Source organism: Engystomops pustulosus, chromosome 2, assembly GCF_040894005.1.
Source record: "Engystomops pustulosus chromosome 2, aEngPut4.maternal, whole genome shotgun sequence".
In the NCBI taxonomy this organism is placed as follows: Eukaryota; Metazoa; Chordata; class Amphibia; order Anura; family Leptodactylidae; genus Engystomops; species Engystomops pustulosus.
Genome location: NC_092412.1, coordinates 98,398,096 through 98,419,465, shown reverse-complemented (window position 1 = coordinate 98,419,465; position 21,370 = coordinate 98,398,096). Strand labels below are relative to the sequence as shown.

The following is a 21,370-nucleotide window of genomic DNA, read 5'->3' as shown; positions in this document are numbered from 1 at the left end:
ACTCTTTGATGTTATAGTGGGATCCTGGCCCTCAGCTCAGTCCTTTCGAGCTGGCACAGACGTTACCTTGGCAGGCTGCGTTCCCGCTTCGCTTATTTGGGGAAGTTGGCCTATGTAAGTGCACATGGAAGTAAAGAGTGAAGCGATTCTAAGAGCCGCGGCTGTCATGTGCGTGTCATACTAAAACACAGCATTGTTTGAAGACCAAACTACGCTCCCTATGCATATTTAAGCATGGCACAACGTTCTACAACACCCTACAGGCTCCCTGCAGCCAGGAAATGCCTGTTTTTTAACGTGATTCGTTTTGATGCGATTCAGGTCGAATCGAATTATTTCGAAAAATTCGGCGAATCGGGTCGAAACGAATTTTAACAAATTCGCCCATCTCTATTTGCTACATTTTAGCCATGAATAAAACATGTACCAGTTTTATACACAATTCCATTATATTTGTTTGTAAGATGTATTTGCTTTTTGCAAACACTATCATGCAAAGTAAATAAAAAGAAAATTTGTGACATCATTAAGCAAATCATTCTACAGATGGTAGTAAGATTTAGTTTCTTTTCCCTTTCACTTTTCTCTAGGAAAAATAATATGGTACATTATAATGTTAAATCAGATAATAGTGACATTTATATTAACAACATGACAGAATATCAACTCAACAAGAGACCATGAAAAATGTAACACCATAGGACACGGCTATAGGGCATGAGTAATGACAACTGTTTGAAATATTGTTGGTTGAATAAAACATAAGTTGTTTAACTGGGGAGGCACAGCAGAGAGGCACATCAGATCTAGTGTGTTGTGGCATAGCAGAGATGTAGCAGTGCTGACTATCATTATGTGCAATAGGCATCTAATGAATCTCATCATCTCTGATCTGCCTCATCTCTCTCTCTCTGTCAGATACTAGTACAAGGTTCAGAAGCCAGATTTAAAGGGGTATTCTCGTCTGGGCATTCACATTCAGTTTCACTAATCTTCCATATATAAACATTTCTTCAATTGGATGTTATTAAAAAAAAAATGTTCCCGTGTGAAGATAATTTCCTATAAATGTAGCCATGTTGTCCCTTAGAAACGAGATATCTTCCTCGGTTACGACCACGTCACACTCTGGCAGCGGTGGCCAGACTTGCGCTATTGAGTCCTGTCTGACCTCCTGGATTCAGTGATCATTACCACAGGACGGCTGTGGGACCTGCCGGACATTTCATATACCAAAACCTTTTTGTTTATTTGTGCAATCTCTCAGGCAGAGGTGGCCGTATCCGAGGAAGCAATCTCATTTCTAAGGGATAAAATGACTACATTTATGAGAAATTATCTTCACACAGGAACATTTTTTTTAATAACATCTAATTGAAGAAATGTATATATATGGCAGATTTATCAAACTGAATGTGAATGCCCAGACGAGAATACCCCTTTAAGTGTAGATTGTCAGCTCATAGAACTAGATGGATCATAATGTGTCTGCCCAGAGAGTCCACGCCCACACCCTGGAATTTTGCACTGACCAGCCTAGGGAGTGATAGTGTTATCGCTGATAGTGTTATTTAGCCCCCGAGTAAATCTTGAAGTAAAGAGTTAAAAATTATCTTTATTGTGTTAACATCACTAGGGGATTGCAATTTGAGAATATTCTTTCATGGGAAGACCCCTTTAAAGTTGTCCACTTAACCCCTTATCACCGACACTAGTTTTCAGCTGAATGACCAGACTCGATTTTTCAAATCTGACATGTCTCACCATAATTGGTTATAACTTCGGAACGCTTTAACATATCCTGGTGATTTTGAGAATGTTTTCTCGTGATACATTGTACTTCATGTTAGTTATAAAATTTAAGTGATAAGTTTTGCGATTCTTCATTTTCCAAGCTTGAAATGTTCTGCTTTCCAGACAGGAAGTAAAACTACCCAAAAAGCTTGATAATTAACATTTACGGAATGTCTGCTTTATGTTGAGATGATATTTATGCATCCTCTCATTTTTCTAGAATGTTATGAGGTGCAGAACTTTAGGTGCGATTTTTCTAATTTTCATGAAAATTGCCAAAACTCACATTTTGAGGAACAACTCAGTTTTCAAGTGACTTTGAAAGGCCTAAATAATAGTAAAACCCCATAAATTACCCCACTATAGAAACTTCACCCCTCAACGTATGTAAAACAACTTCTATTACGTCCATTAACCCTTTAAGTGTTTCACATGGGTTAAAACAATATGGACCTGCGATTTAGAAACTATGGAATTTTTTTGGAAAATACATTAATTTAGACCAAATTGACAGTTTCTGAATAAATTAAATGATGAAACGCACTGCAAGGTTTGATGCCCAATTCCTCCCGAGTTTACTGATACCCCATATGTGGTGGTAAACTTCTGTACGGGCGCACGGCCGAGTATAGAATGAATGGAGGCGCCATTCACAGCAGATTTGTATTGTCACATTGTACAACCTATAAATTTTTATTTTTTTGGTAATGCGAACATATGAGGGCTTATTTTTTACGGAATGAGATACAGTGTATAGAAACTTCATTTAGGGGGTCCATAGCTTATTCATGAGATTTTATTAACTATTTCAAGGGGGACAAAAAACTAAATCATCAATTTTTATTTTGGATTTTTAGTATCATTATTTCCCCCGCTCACCGTAACGTAAAAATAATATTTTATTTTTATTCTCTGGTTCACTACGATTGCGGTGATACCTCATTTATATAGTTTTTCTTATCTTTGCTCAATTTTCCTGAGCAAAACCAATATTGGAGAATATCGCATTGTTTTTACTATTGGCAACTTTTTAGGGCCATAACTTCTGTATTTTTCTGTTGTCAGACTCTTTTTTGCGAAAAGAGTTGTTCTTTTCAGTCGTATCATATTAGGGAACGTAACTTTTTTTGATCACTTTTTAGAACATTTTTTGTGATGGTGTTTGATGAAAAATTGTATATTACGGGAAGTTTTTTGAGTTTTTTTTAAGTCGTTCACCGAGCGGGTTCAAGATTGATACGGACGCGGTGATACCAAATATGTACGTGTTTTTGTGTTTTGTTTTATATACTTTATTTGCATTTCATGTGTAACTGGAGAGATTATGGGACTTTTATTTTATTTATTTAATTATATAATAAAATGATTTCATCTTTTTTTTACTTTTTTACATTTTCTACTTCCTGGCTTGAACAAGCGATCGTCCGATTGCTTATTCAAGCCTTTACACTGCAATACACTTGTATTGCAGTGTATAGTGAAAGTAACTGAGCATGCTGCGCATACTCAGTTACTTGCAGCCGGGTCCTGCCAGAAAGGCAGAACCCGGAGGGTAAAGGAGCCAGAAGCCCCGGGTCACTCGTCGGAAACCGGGGCTGCAGCAGGAGGGATCGGATCCGGGGGTGTGGGTGCCGGGTCTGGGCTGTAAGATCACAGACCGACACCGGCACCAGTGAGACCCGGTGTCCCGAAATCTTCTTCTGACGCGCCGCCGTAGAAATGCGTACGCGTCAGAAGAAGTACCCTTAATGACCGCCGTAAAAAGCAGACAGGGCGGTCATTAAAGGGTTAAAAACAAGAAATATCAATTACTTGCTGAAAGGAAAAGTGTACTATTTTCCAATACACTTTCTGTATCAATTCCTCAGTTTTCTAGACCTCTGCTTACTGTCATTAAATAGGAAGCTTCATTGTTTACTTCCTGTGGATATCTGTCCATGGTCTTGTGATGTCACAAGTGCACTGCTCATTATTATCACAGAGTAATCAGAGCTGCGTGACCATCACATGACCATGGACATATATTTATCCATTGGAAGTTAACGTAGAAGCTTTTTATAGCAGGACAGCAAGCCGAGATTTAGAAAACCATGAGGAATGGATACAGAAAATATACTGGAAAGTTGTATAACTTTTCCTTACACAATCAATTATTTACTGAAAGTGGACAATCCCTTTAAATACATACAAACTCCATCAAAGCTCCAAGAAGGAGGAAGATTCAGCCCAGGGAGGTTCACATGTGCAGTGACTTAATAGATGCACCATTTCTGGGAAACATACCTTTTTAAAATAAAGTATTCAGCATTGTGTTTGCCAATGCAATATTTATATTACCACAAATTTGATACTCCTAAGAAATGTAGTACAACCTATGCATCTCACATATACAAATATTTAAAATCAATCTGTCTGCTGAATATTGACAAATCTAAAGATATAAAGATATTTCAGAAGATTTCCTGGAAATACGTGCAGTCAAAGTCGGACTGGCTCACTAGAACACCAGAGGATCCTCCGGTGGGCCCAGGCTCTAATTCAGTAATAAGCCCCAGAAGTTCAGTTCAGTTAAAAAGTTACAAAGAGGAGAGGGTGAGGGGATGGTTTTCTCTGGTGGGCCAAAGGAGCCTCAGTCTGAAGCTGCGTGCAGCTACTTCTTTAATAACAGGGAACCCCCATTTTCAAATAAAATTGCAAGTTCCATGGTTGAGACTCCAATCTATTGGACATTCTATTTCCTGTGGAAAGGTCTTAGGTGTCTAAAATGGGAATACCCTATGAACAGAGAGAAATTAAACCTATCTATTTAAATTTTTTCTGTTTAGAGTTTCAATATTATAAAACAATTGTTGCATAACCTTCAATTCACCTGCTACAATGGTGAGCTATTAATCAGGAAATCATCTGAGATATGCATACCAGCAATGTAACACACCCAGAGCTGATAAAGCAAACCTGTTCAAGAAGAAATCAGCTAAGGGCAGTATCTCTTAGGAGAAGCCCAATTCTGAGAATCCTTTCTTACCACACATTTCAGACCAAAATCACTAACCCTTTAGCCAGAAACTTCGAGAACCAGAAAAAAAAAAAAAAAACATATATATATATATATATATATATATATATATATATATATATATATATATATATATATATTATATATCAGAGGTCGCATTAACGCCTCACCACACGTCATAGACGCGCGATGAGGCGTCATTACCCCCCAAAATAATTGCCATGCGTAAAGTTACGCTTGGCAATTATTCCCTGTAGCGCGCAGGCTGAGCGGCCCGGCGCGCTCTGCAAAAGAGGTAAATGTCTGCAGCGCGATCACAGAGCGCGTCGGGCCGCTCAGCGCAACACGTGACACCGTGATCTGTGTCAGCAGCGCTCCGGAGCGAGAGCACAGGCCCCGGGATACCTGTGGACAGCGGGGCTGCTGCTCCCTGTCCTGCTCCATCTCCCTACCTGCCCGCAGATGCCTTTATGTCGGGACTTAAGAGCAAGGACAGATGAGTGTAGTGTAGTGGAGTGTGTGCTGTGCGAGTGTAGTGTAGTGGAGTGCTGTGTGCGCAGTGTGAGCGTAGTGTGCGCAGTGTGAGCGTAGTGTGCGCAGTGTGAGCGTAGTGTGCGCAGTGTGAGCGTAGTGTACGTGGCGTATTACCAAAATTTTCATGCTCCTCCTCGGGTAAAAATACTCCTCAAAAATGGTGAGAGGAGTATTTTTACCCTTCTGGAAAAATGTTAGTATGACCTAGAGAGGAAGCAAAAGGTAGATAGCCTAGGTCAGTGGTGGCAAACCTATGGCACGGGTGCCATAGGTGGCACTCAGAGCCCTTTCTGTGGGCACCCAGGCCTTCACCCCAGCACAGAATTAGATGTGACTCAAGGCTTCCTCCTGTAGTCCAAGACAGCCATGTACAAGCAATGCTCAGCGCTATTTTAAAGAGACACCTCCTTGGCTGTCAGGACTACACAAGAAGCGAGAAGGTGTAGACAGAGATGGATTATCATTGAAGCTCCTGCACTTCAGGGGACCCTGGAAGGAAGCTTTAATCCAAATTTCTCCATCATCTTTCTATTGTATTGGTGTCCTCAGGACGCCAACACGATTGATACAGCTGGGATCAATAGGTTACTGCATAAATTGTCATGTCACTCTGTCTCTAAAAGGTTCGCCACCACTGGCCTAGGTTATCACTAAAAGAGTCAAAATGATATTCTGCATGATACCGAGACAGTTGAAACCAATGGGGGGGGGGGGGAATTAAGATAAAAGGGGGTCCCGAGGAACGTTATTAATGAAAGAGAAGCCAATAATAATCTTAAGGAGCATTCATTTTTGAAGTGGTTATATCATGGGGCATTATCCAAGTGGGCAACTAAGGGGGATCAGCATTGAGAATCCAAGGTGCTTTATTTACACAATACAACAGTAAGCAATTGGGCAAGCACTAACCAGCTATTAATTTCCGTAACTTTTACCTCTCTATTTTATCAGTTTCTCACATAATTCTGTATTCATTTCGGTTAAGTATTTTTTACATTGTTGCATCAGTTCACTGAGCTATGTTGGTTTTTATGCACAGCTATCTTAGGGCTCATACACAAACAAGGCTTTGAGCTAGCTGTTCTTTCAGCAGCGACTGCCCCTGATGCAAATTATAGATGGGTTTGTATTGCTGCCCAACTTTGGCAGCCCAGGCAATCTATTTCTATTGTCATTGGCTGTGTGAGCAGTGCTTCATCGCTTATGACAGATGGGCTGCAAACAAGGAACACTAGGCCATTGGAAAACCTGTTTTCTGGTGTTCATGGTTGATGCAGTATATAAATGGTTACTATGATGTGCATTTAATTTAAGATCGATTTGTCAAATTTTTAGCAGTAGTTTCACTTTGTCATTTTAAAGTTTTCCGAGGGTTCAAAAAACCATTAGTGGCCGGGTTAAAAAAAATGTACTTACCTCCCAGCACCCACCCGGCTTCCAGTGCTGCAATCTCTGTGGTCCATGCCCCATGTAAACCGGTGCACGGAAGCCGCGATGCACTTAGCTTCCTGACAGCCGAGGTGGTCGGCCAGGCCCACACATCCTTATTCCCAGTACCTTGCGGGACGCATGCCCTTGGCCAGCTACATCGGCCTGGAAGCTGAGCGCAAACCTGTTTGTTTAAATGGGGCAGGACCGGAGAGATTGCAGCGCTGGAGGACGGGAGGGGGCCATGAGGCAGGTACATGTTTGGTTTTTTTTAACCGCCCCATCCCTATACCCTTGTATAACCCCTTTAATTTCCTCTCTTGATAAGTGGGCATGGATTATTCCAAGAGCAGTTGTTAGACCTTTTTTCAAAAATGCACATTATTAATTCAGGGTGCCAGGTTTTGTTACTGCAAAATAAGCCCTTATCATCATCCGCTCCACCACTATTCCTGACAGTATGGCCACATGCACACAAACATGTGCATTTTGCGAGCCACAAGCAACCCATCGGACATCAGGGTACATCAAAATACATGGTTGTGTGAATGAGGCTGTGATGAACAAGGAAGATTCACATTGTCCTGTTCATCAAGCAACCCATATCCCTTACTTCCCCCCAGCCTCAGCTTAATTCGCCTAACAGAGCTGGCTAGAGTTTTATCCAACACTACAAAGGCTGTTGAGGAACTCTGGCTCTGCAGGGGGTAGCTATTTCCTAACACCTTTTGCAACCACAGCATCTCCAAAAGGCTTGAGAAGATTGTCTCTTGTTTGAAAATGGGGGGAACAATGAGTCATAAAAAATTTCAGACAAATACGTTGGTTGGAGACAGTTATAGAGTGATGGTCCATCTCAGCCCAAGGTCAGCGGATTACAATGCCCTAATTCCCAAGGTTCTAGCATGTATACATATCTTGTGATGGGACCATAGCAAATGGGTCAGGTTTGGTATCAATGCAATCCAGAGATTTACCCGGATCCAATGATACCATAACCCTCACCCTACTACATCCCCTTGAGAAGTTATGACTTATGTAAGGTTCTGGACTTAATACCTGGGGGAAAACCTTACCATCACCAAGCGCAAAGAAGATCTCAAATTGTGGACTACCCACCCCTATTAGGCCCACACACTAGGTAACAAAGTTACTGAACTGCTGATACGTGTAGTTCTACCTTTGTATTTTGTACTCTGTATAACTACCGGTATATCTATATCTGAGGCTAGTGAAAGGGGTCTAATAGCCATTCAGGGTTGTGATTTATTGTTATCATATCCGGAGGTTGCGTGGACAATTTTAAATCACTTCCTGCGCCTCTCAGAACCTGTGCATTCTTGGAGTGTCTAAAAAGGATAACAAAGTGACCTTGTGTACCCTTCAGGGGACTGAAACGTCATGGTTTCCTTCACAGAGGCCTTAGTATGAGTGGTTGTGCGGATATGCTGCGTTTCGTTTTCACCTAATGTTACAATGTGTGTTATGGCCACACTTTTTTGTCTGACCTTTCTTTGTTGAATTGCAACATTGTAAACCTCAGCCATTGTGCCATTATTTTTTATTTATTTATTTTTTAAAATATAAAAGACGCTTTCTTCTGTCAACCCTTTCAAACAATCTACTACTTGTTCAGTCTTTTACCAACTATACGGTCATAGACTCAGATGTTTAAAGTACAACTGTAAAGTATATAGCTCTGCACCAAGCCAAAATAAGCATTTCCCTTATTTATGGCTAATTAGCTGCCCGCAGCCATTTGTCAGATAGCAGGCTGACAGCTAGCAGTTACCTTGCCCCTCTGGCTGTCTTTGATTGATTGCCATGGGAATCTGTCGCTAGAGAAATGAGAGGAGGGTGGGTGTTTACTAGAACATGCACTCTCCTGATCAGTGCAGGAGAATATCAGTCCCGGCAGCATGTAAAAAGCTCCAGGGCCTGCAGTGATGTCATAAGCATGGGACAAATCCCATGCTTCAGGTTATTACAGGAATGGTATGTAGCAGAGCTGTTTGTGTTTGAATATAGTAGAAATGTGCATGTATGAAAGTTTGAATGCACAAATAAAGCCAGAGCTCAGGCTCCCCATCAGTTCTAATGATCAGGTCCTGCATACACAGCACAGTATATATACAGTGCAACCTTTCTGAGCAGATCTCTTTGCACAGGAAAGGGGTGGTCTGCAGATAGGAGGCAGCTTCCATAGAGTATATCAGTAAATGAATTTAAAAAAAAAAAAAGAAGAGGTGTACACATGCTGCCATGTGTTCATCTTCTTATTCCTGTGTTTGTTTAGTTGGACATTTTTTATTTATTTATTTTTTTTTTTTGCGATGTAGTAGATTACTGTATAACGCAGAGCTCCACAGCTCTGTCTTCCTCTGCACTAAATCACTGTACAAGCAGCAACACTGATTCTGTGTCCTGATTGTCTGAATGGTGTGTGCACGTTCATGTGAATGCCCTGAGTGATATTGGCATCACTGCCCACAGCTGATGTCACAGCCAGGAACTCCCGCCCACTTCAGGAAAAGCTGACAGTGTTTTATAGATAGCCTCATATCTATTAGCCCTATATCTCAGGCTAGGGGAAAAAAAAGGCAGAAGCAAGATACAGCTATCATTGGAATTGTTGTCAAAGTCTCTCTCCAGCTGTACTAAAACTATCAGTGCTGTCAAGTAACTGAATATTCTAACCAAGAACTGTAAAGTCCAAGATGTATTTTTGGGTTTCTTTTGCAATCATTTTGTGTGAATTTGATGGGACCTCAACTACTGGGAAGATTGAAAACGTGTCTTTGTCTTGAATGTTTCCACTTCAAATATCAGGGTTATGTCCCATTATATTTAATATCTTTATAAATGACCTTGTGAGTGAACATTGAGTAAAGGTATCTGGTTTTGAAAAATGAATCAAAGCTTTGTGAAATAATTAAATATGAGCTTGATGGTACAATATTACAGAAATTTAAAGGGGTTGGGCTCCAATACAGGACACTTTTACTTATTCATACTGTACTGGAAAAAATGTTTCACAAGTGACATCTATCCCTTTCTTAAATTATGATGGAGAATAACTGACACCAAATACTGATAATTTTACAAAATTGTTTAGACTAATTATTATCCAAAAGGAATGTTTAACCCACAAACAGAACTTAACATTATAGTGTACTGGTTTAAAGCAAATCTGTCACTAATGGCCTATGCCAGTGATGGCTAACCTATGGCACTGGTGCCAGAGGTGGCACTCAGAGCCCTTTCTGTGGGCACTCAGGCCATCACCAGAGATGACTCCAGGTATCTTCCTGCAATCCCAGACAGCCCAGGACTTGCTGTGCACAGAGCTATATTAAAGTGACAGCTGTACCTGGGACTATTTTCTGCTATATTGGTGTCCTCAGGTGCTGGTATCAATGAAAACTGTGACAGAGAAGGGAGTATAAATCACAAATTAAATTTCTGTGTTGGCACTTTGCGATAAATAAGTGGGTCTTTGTTGTAGTTTGGGCACTCGGCCACTAAAAGGTTTGCCATCACTGGCCTATGCTATGCAGATTTTAAAAATTCCTTCCAGCAACGCATGTTGAGTCCTGGGGTGAAGAGCTGCAGCCTGTGTGTCAATGTCTCAATCTCCTTTCCTCCACCTTCATTCAGCTTCATTAGGGCAAAGGTGGTAGCCAAGAGGAATCTACCATCAGATCTACTCCTGATGGTAGATTCCTCATTGTAGGGTTAATAGTAGCTTTCTTGATAAGTAAAGTCAAGTTCCTGCCTTTTATTTCATCAGCTGCCACTCCTGTCCATAAAATGGCTGCAGATTGATGGTCATCTGATCTGTAACTGTCCATGAACAATCATCCTACCAGGAACTTAATCTTATGTTCACCAATAACATAATAAGGTCCTGGCAGAGCAATTGGTCATCATGGACAGTTACAGATCTCATAACCCTCCATATGCAGAGATTTTATAGACAGGTAATTCTGGTTGACAAGGTGAAAGATGGGAGATTTCACTTTATATGCCCAGAAAGTGGTGCCGACCTTTTAATATTTGTACATTGGGAAATAAACTAATAACATGCCGCCACCCCAACTTACACATTACAAAAAAACAAAACAAAAGACAAATGAAATGGGTTCTCTTTACATTAGTTCCTCTGGAGGAACCTCTATGGCATCTATCAACCTTTGAATTGAAAAGGCTGAAAGCCAGGGATAAAACCTGCAGCAAGGAATGATCTTCTGTACATAAATGTCATCCACTATGCTGCTACTGTACTATTCTACGTATTTACCACTGTTACGTTTCGGATAGCTAATCCCCTACATACAAGGCCTTGTTTCCTCAGCTTTAGGCCATAGGTAACGTATAACAAACTAAAATAAGGAAAAATAAAACGTTTATCAGTGGAGATTAACAGATGTTTCACCTCAACATTCCAATATTTGGTGACTACAAGCTTAGTCAGAGCATATGATTGCAGTGTCTACATATGGTTGGATCAAATTACAGAAAGACTGGTGTCCTTACTGTTCAAGGGAAACTACTTTCATGGAAAAAAACACTCCGTTGAAATAAGATACAATAATAAATAATTAAAGAGCGGGAGCCACACAGGAACATCTGTGACGTTTAACAAAAGCTTGTTTGCTGACCCCTTTTCCCTGTCTGAAGGCCACTCTAATGCCCTGTAGTGAAGCAGTAATAGCTTGTAGCAAAATTCTGCAACAATTGTATGTTTACAAAATATGTTTGTCAAACATCAAGTCCTACTGCTATGTGAAACCCAGCAGAACTGGCTATGCTTGATGAAAGTGTCATCTTGAGAGGGGAGAATGAAGTAGTTAGGAGAATGAATGGATGACGTACTATAGATTTTCCAATAGAGCCATCTGCTCCCACGGATAAGACAAAGTGACAAAACCAAATGCTAATTTGGTCCGGACAGGCCCCAGCATTGATGTCATTCAGATCAGCAAGCAAAGGAGATAAGGGAATTATCAGGAGCACATTCTATAAAAGCCAGGGCTGTCATCCATATACATAGAATACAAACAGGACAGATTTCTGAATACTGCTACCAGAACTATGTCAGAAAGTCTGATCTGGCCTTGCCAACCTGAGTGGCAGAAGATGCTGCGGTAGAGGCATAGTCACTGGTTCAAGGTCCCAGTACCACTCCCCTAGTGCCAGCTCTGCAAAGTGCCAGGACACACACTTACTGACTGAATGGAGCAAGTGGCACCGCTGATGCCCATCACACATACAGGATCTCATTGTGTGCCTCACCATAGATCATGGCCAGGCCGGTCTCATGCAGGAAGCGCGCCCGCCGGTGCTTGAAGAGCCATATGGTGAGGATGGTTAAGGTAAGTAGCAGGATGAATGTCAGCAAGCTGACACTGTCCTGCCTGTGGCTCTCCTCTGCCTCCTTCTCCGTGGCGATCTCCTCCATGGCGCTGTCCTCAGCCCGTGTCCAGGGGATCCAGGGGATGAGCAGGTACACAAGGCGATGCATGCTGCGCTCTCCCTAATCCTGCGCCTCAGAGCCCACGCCGGCTGTTACACTGCTCAGCAGACACACGGATCATTCTCCTTCCTCCTCCTCCCGGTGACAATTAGTGGAATCTCCAATGCGCAGAATCCCCCTCCGCAAGCCCATAGCGATTAATGGAGGTGCGATTCCCCGGCGTGCTCTGCATCGCACGGCGCAGCCTGCCGCCCCGCCCCCGGACACGCCCCTACAGAGGCCTCGTCCGCCTCTGGATTATTAGCGAAGCCGTGTGAAGGGCAATGACCCGACTGTAATATGGAACTGTATACACTACATAGAGGGAAGGGAATGCACACATGTGGCTCCGTATATTAACAATATCACCAAAGTGATAAAAAAAACGCATGCAAATTATGTTTAAAAAAAAACAAGACTAATCTTTTCTAGTGATCCATTAGTCCAGGGTAACAAAAATGAGAGTTCCTAAGAAGGCACATTACATATTTTTTATATTCATATTTTACTTATATGGCAGCACACAAAAAATTGAAGAAAGAAAAATACCACTACTAGGATAGTGCTGCAAAATCTGCAACAAAAGTACAATGCATGGATTTTCTAATCTGCAGACTGCAATTTTCATCCATAAAGGCAAAAAGGACTGATGTAAAAGGGAAAGCTTTCCATTTGTGTTGAGCATTGTTATGGCGAACCTCTTACAACAGAAGACAATGGAGCAAATAATTTCTAGAAGAAATAATACTGTAAAATTTTCATGGAGAAAGACTAAGTAGTGCTGATATATGCAGGATGTGAATAACAGTACTGTGCAGTGTCCTCATATATAGGTTAGGAGTTTTAATACTGTGCAGTGCCTATACATACAAGAGTGAATCCAGACAGTGGCGTAACTAGAAGCTGATGGGCCCCAGTGCATGCCAGTCTATGCCAGGCCCCCTGACTATAATGTATGGTGTATAGTAATAGTCTTCTCATATGGAAGTGACATAGTTAGGGCCCCCTAAACCCCTTGGGCCCGGCTGCGACCGCAACCTCTGCACCCCCTCAAGTTACGCCCCTGAATCCAGATATAAATAAGAGTATAATAAGAAAATACATACATTATACATAATAAGAGTCAAAGGGGGAGATTCTTCATACGCCGGCACTTGATGAAATATCCAACCACCTTCTCCCCCTCCCCACCGATGCCACCGCCGGATACATCAAGAGGCTTTGGCCTTGTGACCAGTGGCGGACTAAGGAAGCCATGGGCCCTGGGCAGTATAAAGATTGTGGGCCCCAGTCAGTCTTCAGTTTTACAGACATATATACAGCCTTTTTTTTCCAGATTTATTGTGCAAAGTCTGACAGAATTGTGTCGCACACCCCATGTTAAAGGTGCACCAAAAATTGTGGTGCACTATGTGCAGGGAGTGCCAGATTGGAGTGCCAGATTCATGAAGAATGTGCACCACAAATCCTGAATCTGGTGCCCCCTGCACACTACACAGGCAAACTGCACATAGTGAAGACTGCACTGTTCTTAGTAAATGTGTCCATATGACTTCTCCTGGCTTTGACGCCTACTGCTTAATTTTCTCCCAGATGTCTTAATATCTTCGCATTGCACCACTAAAAATGCCATAGTCTTACAGTATAATGTCAACAAAATATATGCCTTACAACACAACTGTCCACACTGACTGTCCCCATAAGTAAAACATCCAAATTGGGGATCTCCAATTGTATTGTAATATACACTCACCGGCCACTTTATTAGGTACACCTGTCCAACTGCTCGTTAACACTTAATTTCTAATCAGCCAATCACATGGCGGCAACTCAGTGCATTTAGGCATGTAGACATGGTCAAGACAATCTCCTGCAGTTAGAACCGAGCATCAGCATGGGGAAGAAAGGTGATTTGAGTGCCTTTGAACGTGGCATGGTTGTTGGTACCAGAAGGGCTGGTCTGAGTATTTCAGAAACTGCTGATCTACTGGGATTTTCACGCACAAACATCTCTAGGGTTTACAGAGAATGGTCCTAAAAAGAAAAAACATTCAGTGAGCGGCAGTTCTGTGGGCGGAAATGCCTTGTTGATGCCAGAGGTCAGAGGAGAATGGGCAGACTAGTTTGAGCTGATAGAAAGGCAACAGTGACTCAAATCGCCACCCTTTACAACCAAGGTAGACAGAAGAGCATCTCTGAACGCACAGTACATCGAACTTTGAGGCAGATGGGCTACAGCAGCAGAAGACCACACCGGGTGCCACTCCTTTCAGCTAAGAACAGGAAAGCTCAACGAAATTGGACAGTAGAAGATTGGAAAAACGTTGCCTGGTCTGATGAGTCTCGATTTCTGCTGCGACATTCGGATGGTAGGGTCAGAATTTGGCGTCAACAACATGAAAGCATTGATCCATCCTGCCTTGTATCAATGGTTCAGGCTGGTGGTGGTGGTGTCATGGTGTGGGGAATATTTTCTTGGCACTCTTTGGGCCCCTTGGTACCAATTGAGCATCGTTGCAACGCCACAGCCTACCTGAGTATTGTTGCTGACCATGTCCATCCCTTTATGACCACAATGTACCCAACATCTGATGGCTACTTTCAGCAGGATAATGCGCCATGTCATAAAGCTGGAATCATCTCAGACTGGTTTCTTGAACATGGCAATGAGTTCACTGTACTCAAATGGCCTCCACAGTCACCAGATCTCAATCCAATAGAGCATCTTTGGGATGTGGTGGAACGGGAGGTTCGCATCATGGATGTGCAGCCGACAAATCTGCGGCAACTGTGTGATGCCATCATGTCAATATGGACCAAAATCTCTGAGCAATGCTTCCAGCACCTTGTTGAATCTATGCCATGTAGAATTGAGGCAGTTCTGAAGGCAAAAGGGGGTCCAACCCGTTACTAGCATGGTGTACCTAATAAAGTGGCCGGTGAGTGTATATTACAGTATTTTCTGGACTATAAGACGCACTTTTTAGCAAGAAAAAAATCTTTCTAAAAAGTGCCTGCGTATTATAGACCGGAGGTTAGGAGGATCCAGCACTGTCAGAACCTCCTGACCTCTGTAAGGGAGATCGGGTGATGCCCTGATATAGAGCTGCACCCGATCTCCCAGACAGGAGTCTCCTACTACTCTCCCCTCTCCCCGATGTCCTACAGTTCCAGGACCTGCGGTGATGTCAGAATCATGTGACTGATCACATGCTTCTTACATCACCACAGGTCTCATACTGCCATGCTGCACTGGGACATGGTGAGAAGAAGGGGAATGGGGGAAGTGTGTGTGTGTAGTTTTTTGTGTGTGTAGTTGTGTGTGTGTGGTGTTCTGTGTTTGTAGCTGAGCTCGTTGTGGAGCTGTGCTGTGTGTGTGTGGTGTTTTGGGTGTAGCTGAGCTGTGTCTGTGGTTCTGTGTGTGTAGCTAAGCTGTGTGTGTGTATCTGAATGGATGATGCAGTTCTCAGTGCATGTAACTATGGATGATGCAGAGCTGTGTGTGCAAATGTATGTCTGTGTGTGCTGTACTTTAGTTCGACAAGCAGGGATATTTTAATTGGTGTATATTTCCTTTTTTTTGGAAGCCTAAATCTGCGGTGCGTCCTATAGTGAGAAGCGTCTTATAGTCTGAAAAATACAGTATATTCCCCCTGAATAAATGATCATATAATAACCCTCTAATATAATGCATTTGCTTTGTGTTTTGAAACCTTGTGCAAGCACATTGGACAAAACTCACCATAACTAACCAAAACTCACCAAAAACACATATGTATAAGTAACAAAATGTGGTTTGATTTTTGTCAGAGTGCAATATGTCAGTATATACCAGTTTTTGGTAGAAGTCATTTGCGTTTTTGCTTTTTTTCATGCACATTTGTGATTTTACAGAGTTTTCTGTGCGTTTTTCATGTGCATGTTTCAAATCATATGATTCATTAATTGGTACCCACATGCCGCTTTCTGCATTTTTTTCACATCACCTAGCAACCCATCCATTTAAAACGCATTGCTCTTGCGAGACTTAAATGGGTTATGAAAAACGCATGTGAAAAAAGCAAATAATAACAACTCCATTGAAAACAATAGGACAGTGCTATGCGTGTTTGGAACGTCAAAAGCATGCGCAGAATTCACGTGTTAATGTGAGTGTGAAAGGGGCAAACAGTTTAACACACGTCACCTGCTTACAAATCACATGTGTGTTTGTGTCCTCTAGTTATTATATACCACATTGTTATTATTTAATTACAGCACCCACAAATATTTTTATATATTAATATTTTTATTTACAGTGCCACTCTTTGCTAGTATGAATAGTTAAAAAGATCATCACTTACAGGAGTGATGCCAACGCTCACCAGCCAGGTATGTCACTACTCATGAATTGAGTATTTATTGAGAATTTATTCTGGGGGAACAACTAAGGAAGGCCTGTGTGTGACCTTAATCCAGGATTCTAACCTTTTTTCGCAGATTTGTTTGTTTCTCCCCTATTGGATCTCTTTCTAGTCCTAATTAGTCCCCTGATGATTCACCTCAACTGGTGATGAAACGCGTAGGGCAGGGAAGGACGGGGAGGACTTTTTCTTGATATGCCCATAGGATGATACAGTGCACTTGTCTAGGGATGATGGGTACTGTCCTTGTAAGGACGGGAGCATTTGGGGCTGTAGGGACCATATAGAGTTGAGGGCGAGTATATACAATATCCCCCTCCTAGGTCCATCACAGGAATACATATCCTGAAGCCCGACACTCGATCTGGTAAGACTGCTCCTTTTTTATTTTAATGCTGGTTTGTTTTTGTGTTAGTATATAACTTCTGTAAGTGATGATCTTTTTAACCATTCATACAAGTAAAAGTTAAGTTTTAAGTGGCTAGTCTTTTGCTGTTGTCGTATTTACTTAGAGGCTAGAACATTACAAGTATACATTGTTACAGGAATAGATTTGGCTTCATTCCTTTGTTGTTAATGAGTAATGGCTGGCTTTCTCTCTATGGGCCTGAATCAGAACCAATGGCTTAATGAAGCAAAAGAAATATTTTCAGATAAAAACTTCACACAACCTAAATACACCCCCTCCTACAACACAGCATGTAAGGAATTGTTAAAAATATATAAAGAACAAATCATATCATGGTGGGTAGTCCAATGCATTGATAATTACATCAAGAATAACATCGTCCCATGAGTAACCTTGACAACAGCAACATGTATATGTACCCCAAATTTACTACATAAATGGGAACAGGAGGCAACAGCCTTTTCCTTAAAGCTACTGGGAGGAGAAAAGTAAATTAAATGAACTTGAAAAAGCCCTTAAAGGAAACCTACCACTTGAAGTGGCAGGTTTCCGATGGCAATACCGGGCACCAGCTCAGGGTGAGCTGGTGCCGGAGCTTATTTTAGTTAGTGACACAAAATATTTGAGAAGGCCAAGAAAGATGATGCGTGGCTATCGCAAAATATCAATTTTATTTCAATACAACATTAAAAAGATGAATAAAACAGTGTAAAGACAAACATATTTAACAATTGGTGGTCCATACCATACCTGGGATTTTGCCTCGCTTTGCGCGTGCGCCTAATTTTTGTTTTTGGCGCAGCTGCGCCACTTTTTCTGCGCACGCGCGGACGTTTTTCCTGGGCGGTTGTGTCGCAGTGCGCCTCAAATCCCGCACCTGCGCAGTTCTCCACACTCATTACGTCCTCCTGTGTCTCATCCCAGACATCTAATCTCGCGATACCAGCCCACAACAAGCGGGGCTTCTTGATAGGCCAGCTGTTCCTTAAATGTCTCACTCTCCTTTACACTCATCACTCCCTTGAAGAAGCGCAACGGCGAAACACGTGTCGGGGTCTTACGTGTGGGGTCCTACTTATTGGTATGGTATTGGTCTCTGGTTTGCTCACTTTGCATTTTTGTACAGCAGCATTTAGCTGAATATTTGTTGTTTACATTGTTTGCACCTTATTTGACCATATAACCTGCCGGAAGCCCATAAGGGTGTTACCTGGTGACCTACATTTTTTTTTTTTTTTTTTTTTTTTTTTTATTCCTCTGTGTGGTCTATACATTTCACCAATTGTTAAATATGTTTGTCTTTACACTGTTTTATTCATCTTTTTAATGTTGTATTGAAATAAAATTGATATTTTGCGATAGCCACGCATCATCTTTCTTGGCCTTCTCAAATATTTTGTGTCATTGACTTTGACGGATGGCGAGCTGGCCTACGCTTATTTGTCATACTTTCTTTTTTGGTAATTTATTTTAGTTAGTGTTTTAAACCGCGGTATCGTGGTTTAAAACACTTTTTAAACTTTATAACCGGCGCAGGTAGGTACGCGCTCGGCGCTTACCATGCGCGCGGCTCTCATTCACTTCCTATGTAGCCGCGCGCACGGTAAGCGCCGAGCGCGTACCTGCCTGCGCCGGCTATAAAGTTTAAAAAGTGTTTTAAACCGCGATACCGCGGTTTAAAACACTAACTAAAAAAAAGCTCCGGCACCAGCTCACCCTGAGCTGGTGCCCGGTATTGCCATCGGAAACCTGCCACTTCAAGTGGTAGGTTTCCTTTAAGGAACAAATCAAGGTGACAAAAAATTCAGTGGGAAACCTGATTTCACCACGAAGGAATCCCAGCTTCAGTCCAAACTGGAGAAATTCCAGTATCACCTAAAAGAACAATTTGTTCACGATCTCCAAGATTTTAGAAAAAACAGTGTACCCTATAATTGGAGAACAATCGCAACAGAAAGGCGGTCATACTGGAGTCTCTTAAACGGACACTGAGAGATCAGATAGCGAATCAAGAAGTAGACGTTATCAGAATAAACATTTTATTAACTGCAAGACAAAAGGGGTCCTCTATAAGATAACATGTGGGTGCAGGGAGGGGTAGTCGCTGGAACTGCCGCAGGAGTAGTCTCAGGGGTCTGATGCTGAGGCTGAGAGTCAAGCAGCTGTTGGAGAGCGGAAGCGACTTGTCCTAAAAGTTCTCCTTGAGCAGCAATCCCCTGCGACTGCCGGGCGACAACACCGGAAAGTTCTACCAGTATCTGACATGGCTCCTTTGTGGGGTCCATGGCCGGATCTTACTGTCAAGGCTGTGAGTCTGTGAACCCTCTGGACCACCGCAGGTGATGGTACTAGACGACACCTGGGATACCTGGTCTTCAACAGAGCCCGCCGCAAAGCAGAATGGTCTTGCTGCGGCAGGGTGCCACCAGGTCGCTCCACAGGTGCGACTAGCCTTCGGTGGCTGCCAAGGTAGAAACGCAGTAGACGGTCTGTACCCGGGGTGACAGCAGGAGAACAGCACAGGAAGGCACACTAGGAGATCGCAGGAGCTGGAACACAGCAACGGACTGGCACACGGATCAGGAACACAGGAACGGTCTAGCACACGGGACAGCAGGATACACAGAAACTCAGGACACACAGGGGAGCTTTCTCTTCAGGGGATGGCTTGAAAATCCAGCAAGGGTCACAGGAAGGGGCAGGAATTTATGTCAGGCCAGGCCAATTATCGGCGCTAGCCCTTTAAATCTTTGTGAGCTGGAACAGGTGCGCCTTAGGAGATGGGGGATAATAGGGTCTCTACTTGAATTTGTAACCTTTCAGGACCCTTGCATTGCAAATAGGCGATATGCTTGTAGTGTATAGCCAAAACATGACACAGAAGCCATCCCTAACCCCAGACTCCTCCCCCTCTCCCCGCCCAGTTATTCCCTTCTCGTCTATGTCTTGTACTGTCTACCCCCTGTTCATATTTTTGTCTTGTTCTATCATTGAAAAGGATGGGCGGACCCCCGCAGCTGGTAGTTTACAATCTCTACTTCAATATAATTTCACAGTCTGCTGCCATGTCACTGTATGACATGATGTAATATGTATATTAATGCTGGGGTCCTGCGAGACCACCCTTCTTGCCTTGGAAATTCTGTTCGCAATTGTTACTCTTTTTTCACCAATAAATGTTGATTGAACATAAAAGGAACTGGCTCACATAAAGACCGCCCCAGGAAAGGAAGACAAAGAGTCACCTCTGCTGCGGAGGATAAGTCTACCTAAGCCACCAGATTAGAGACCAGGTCAATACCACAGCAGACACATATCTACAACAACTGTTGGACATCGGACCAGTGGAAATCTGTGCTTTGGTTTAATGAGTCCAAATTTGAGATCCTTGGTTCCAACCACCGGGTCTTTGTGTGATGCAGAAACCTGGTTCCCACCGTGAAGCTGGAGGAGCAGGTGTGATGCTGTTGGTGACACTGTTGGGGATTTATTCAAAATTGAAGGTATACTGAACCAGCATGATGACCACAGCATCTTGCAGCCACATGCTATTCCATCCGGTTTGCGTTTAGTTGGACCATCATTTATTTTTCAACAGTACAATACCCAAACACACCTCCAGGCTGTGTAACCAAGAAGGAGAGTGATTGGGTGCTACGTCAGATGACCTGGCCTCCAGACCTGAACCCATTCAAGGTGGTTTGGGGCAAGATGGAGCGCAGAGTGAAGGCAAAAGGGCCAACAAGTGCTAAGCATCTCTGGGAACTCCTTCAATACTGTTGGAAGACCATTTCAGGTGACTACCTCTTAAAACTCATCCAAAGAATGGCAAGAGTGTGCAAAGCAGTAATCAAAGCAAAAGGTGGCTACTTTGAAGAACCTAGCAAGACATATTTTCAGTTGTTTCACACGTTTCCGTTAAGAATATAATTCCACATGTGTTAATTCATAGTTTTGATGCCTTCAGTTTGAATCTACAATTTTTATACTCATGAAAAAAACTAAAGGTGTGTCCAAAATTTTGGTCTGTACTGTATGTAGTGATTGCATGTTCTGTGTGAATCATCAGTGTGCATTTTCTGAGTAATATGTTTTTTTTGCTACTTTCGGTCACCAGATCTATACTATTGGTACACACCACTAGGTTCTTTCAAGTGACCTGGAAAAGTCAGTAAACTAAATGTCAAAACCAACTCGGTGATGTCGTAATGCCACAGTTCATTACAATTGTTATTCATTGTCAAGAATTCTGAAACAGAAAAGGTCTTACA

At 42.4% G+C, this 21,370-nt stretch overlaps 1 protein-coding gene across 2 annotated transcripts in view; it reads right to left on the bottom strand.

Moving 5' to 3' along the window:
• The window catches only part of SLC9A7 (solute carrier family 9 member A7), a 69,657-nt gene extending 57,163 nt beyond the window's left edge, over positions 1–12,494 (bottom strand). Inside the window, exon 1 of one of the 2 annotated variants that reach the window (XM_072135665.1) lies at positions 12,068–12,494. In XM_072135665.1, coding sequence (XP_071991766.1) covers positions 12,068–12,296 — 229 coding nt within the window. In that variant the 5' untranslated portion in view covers positions 12,297–12,494. The remainder of the gene's footprint in view (positions 1–12,067) is intronic. The other variant, XM_072135666.1, reaches the window with a different exon arrangement.
• Positions 12,495–21,370: the final 8,876 nt, after the last annotated feature.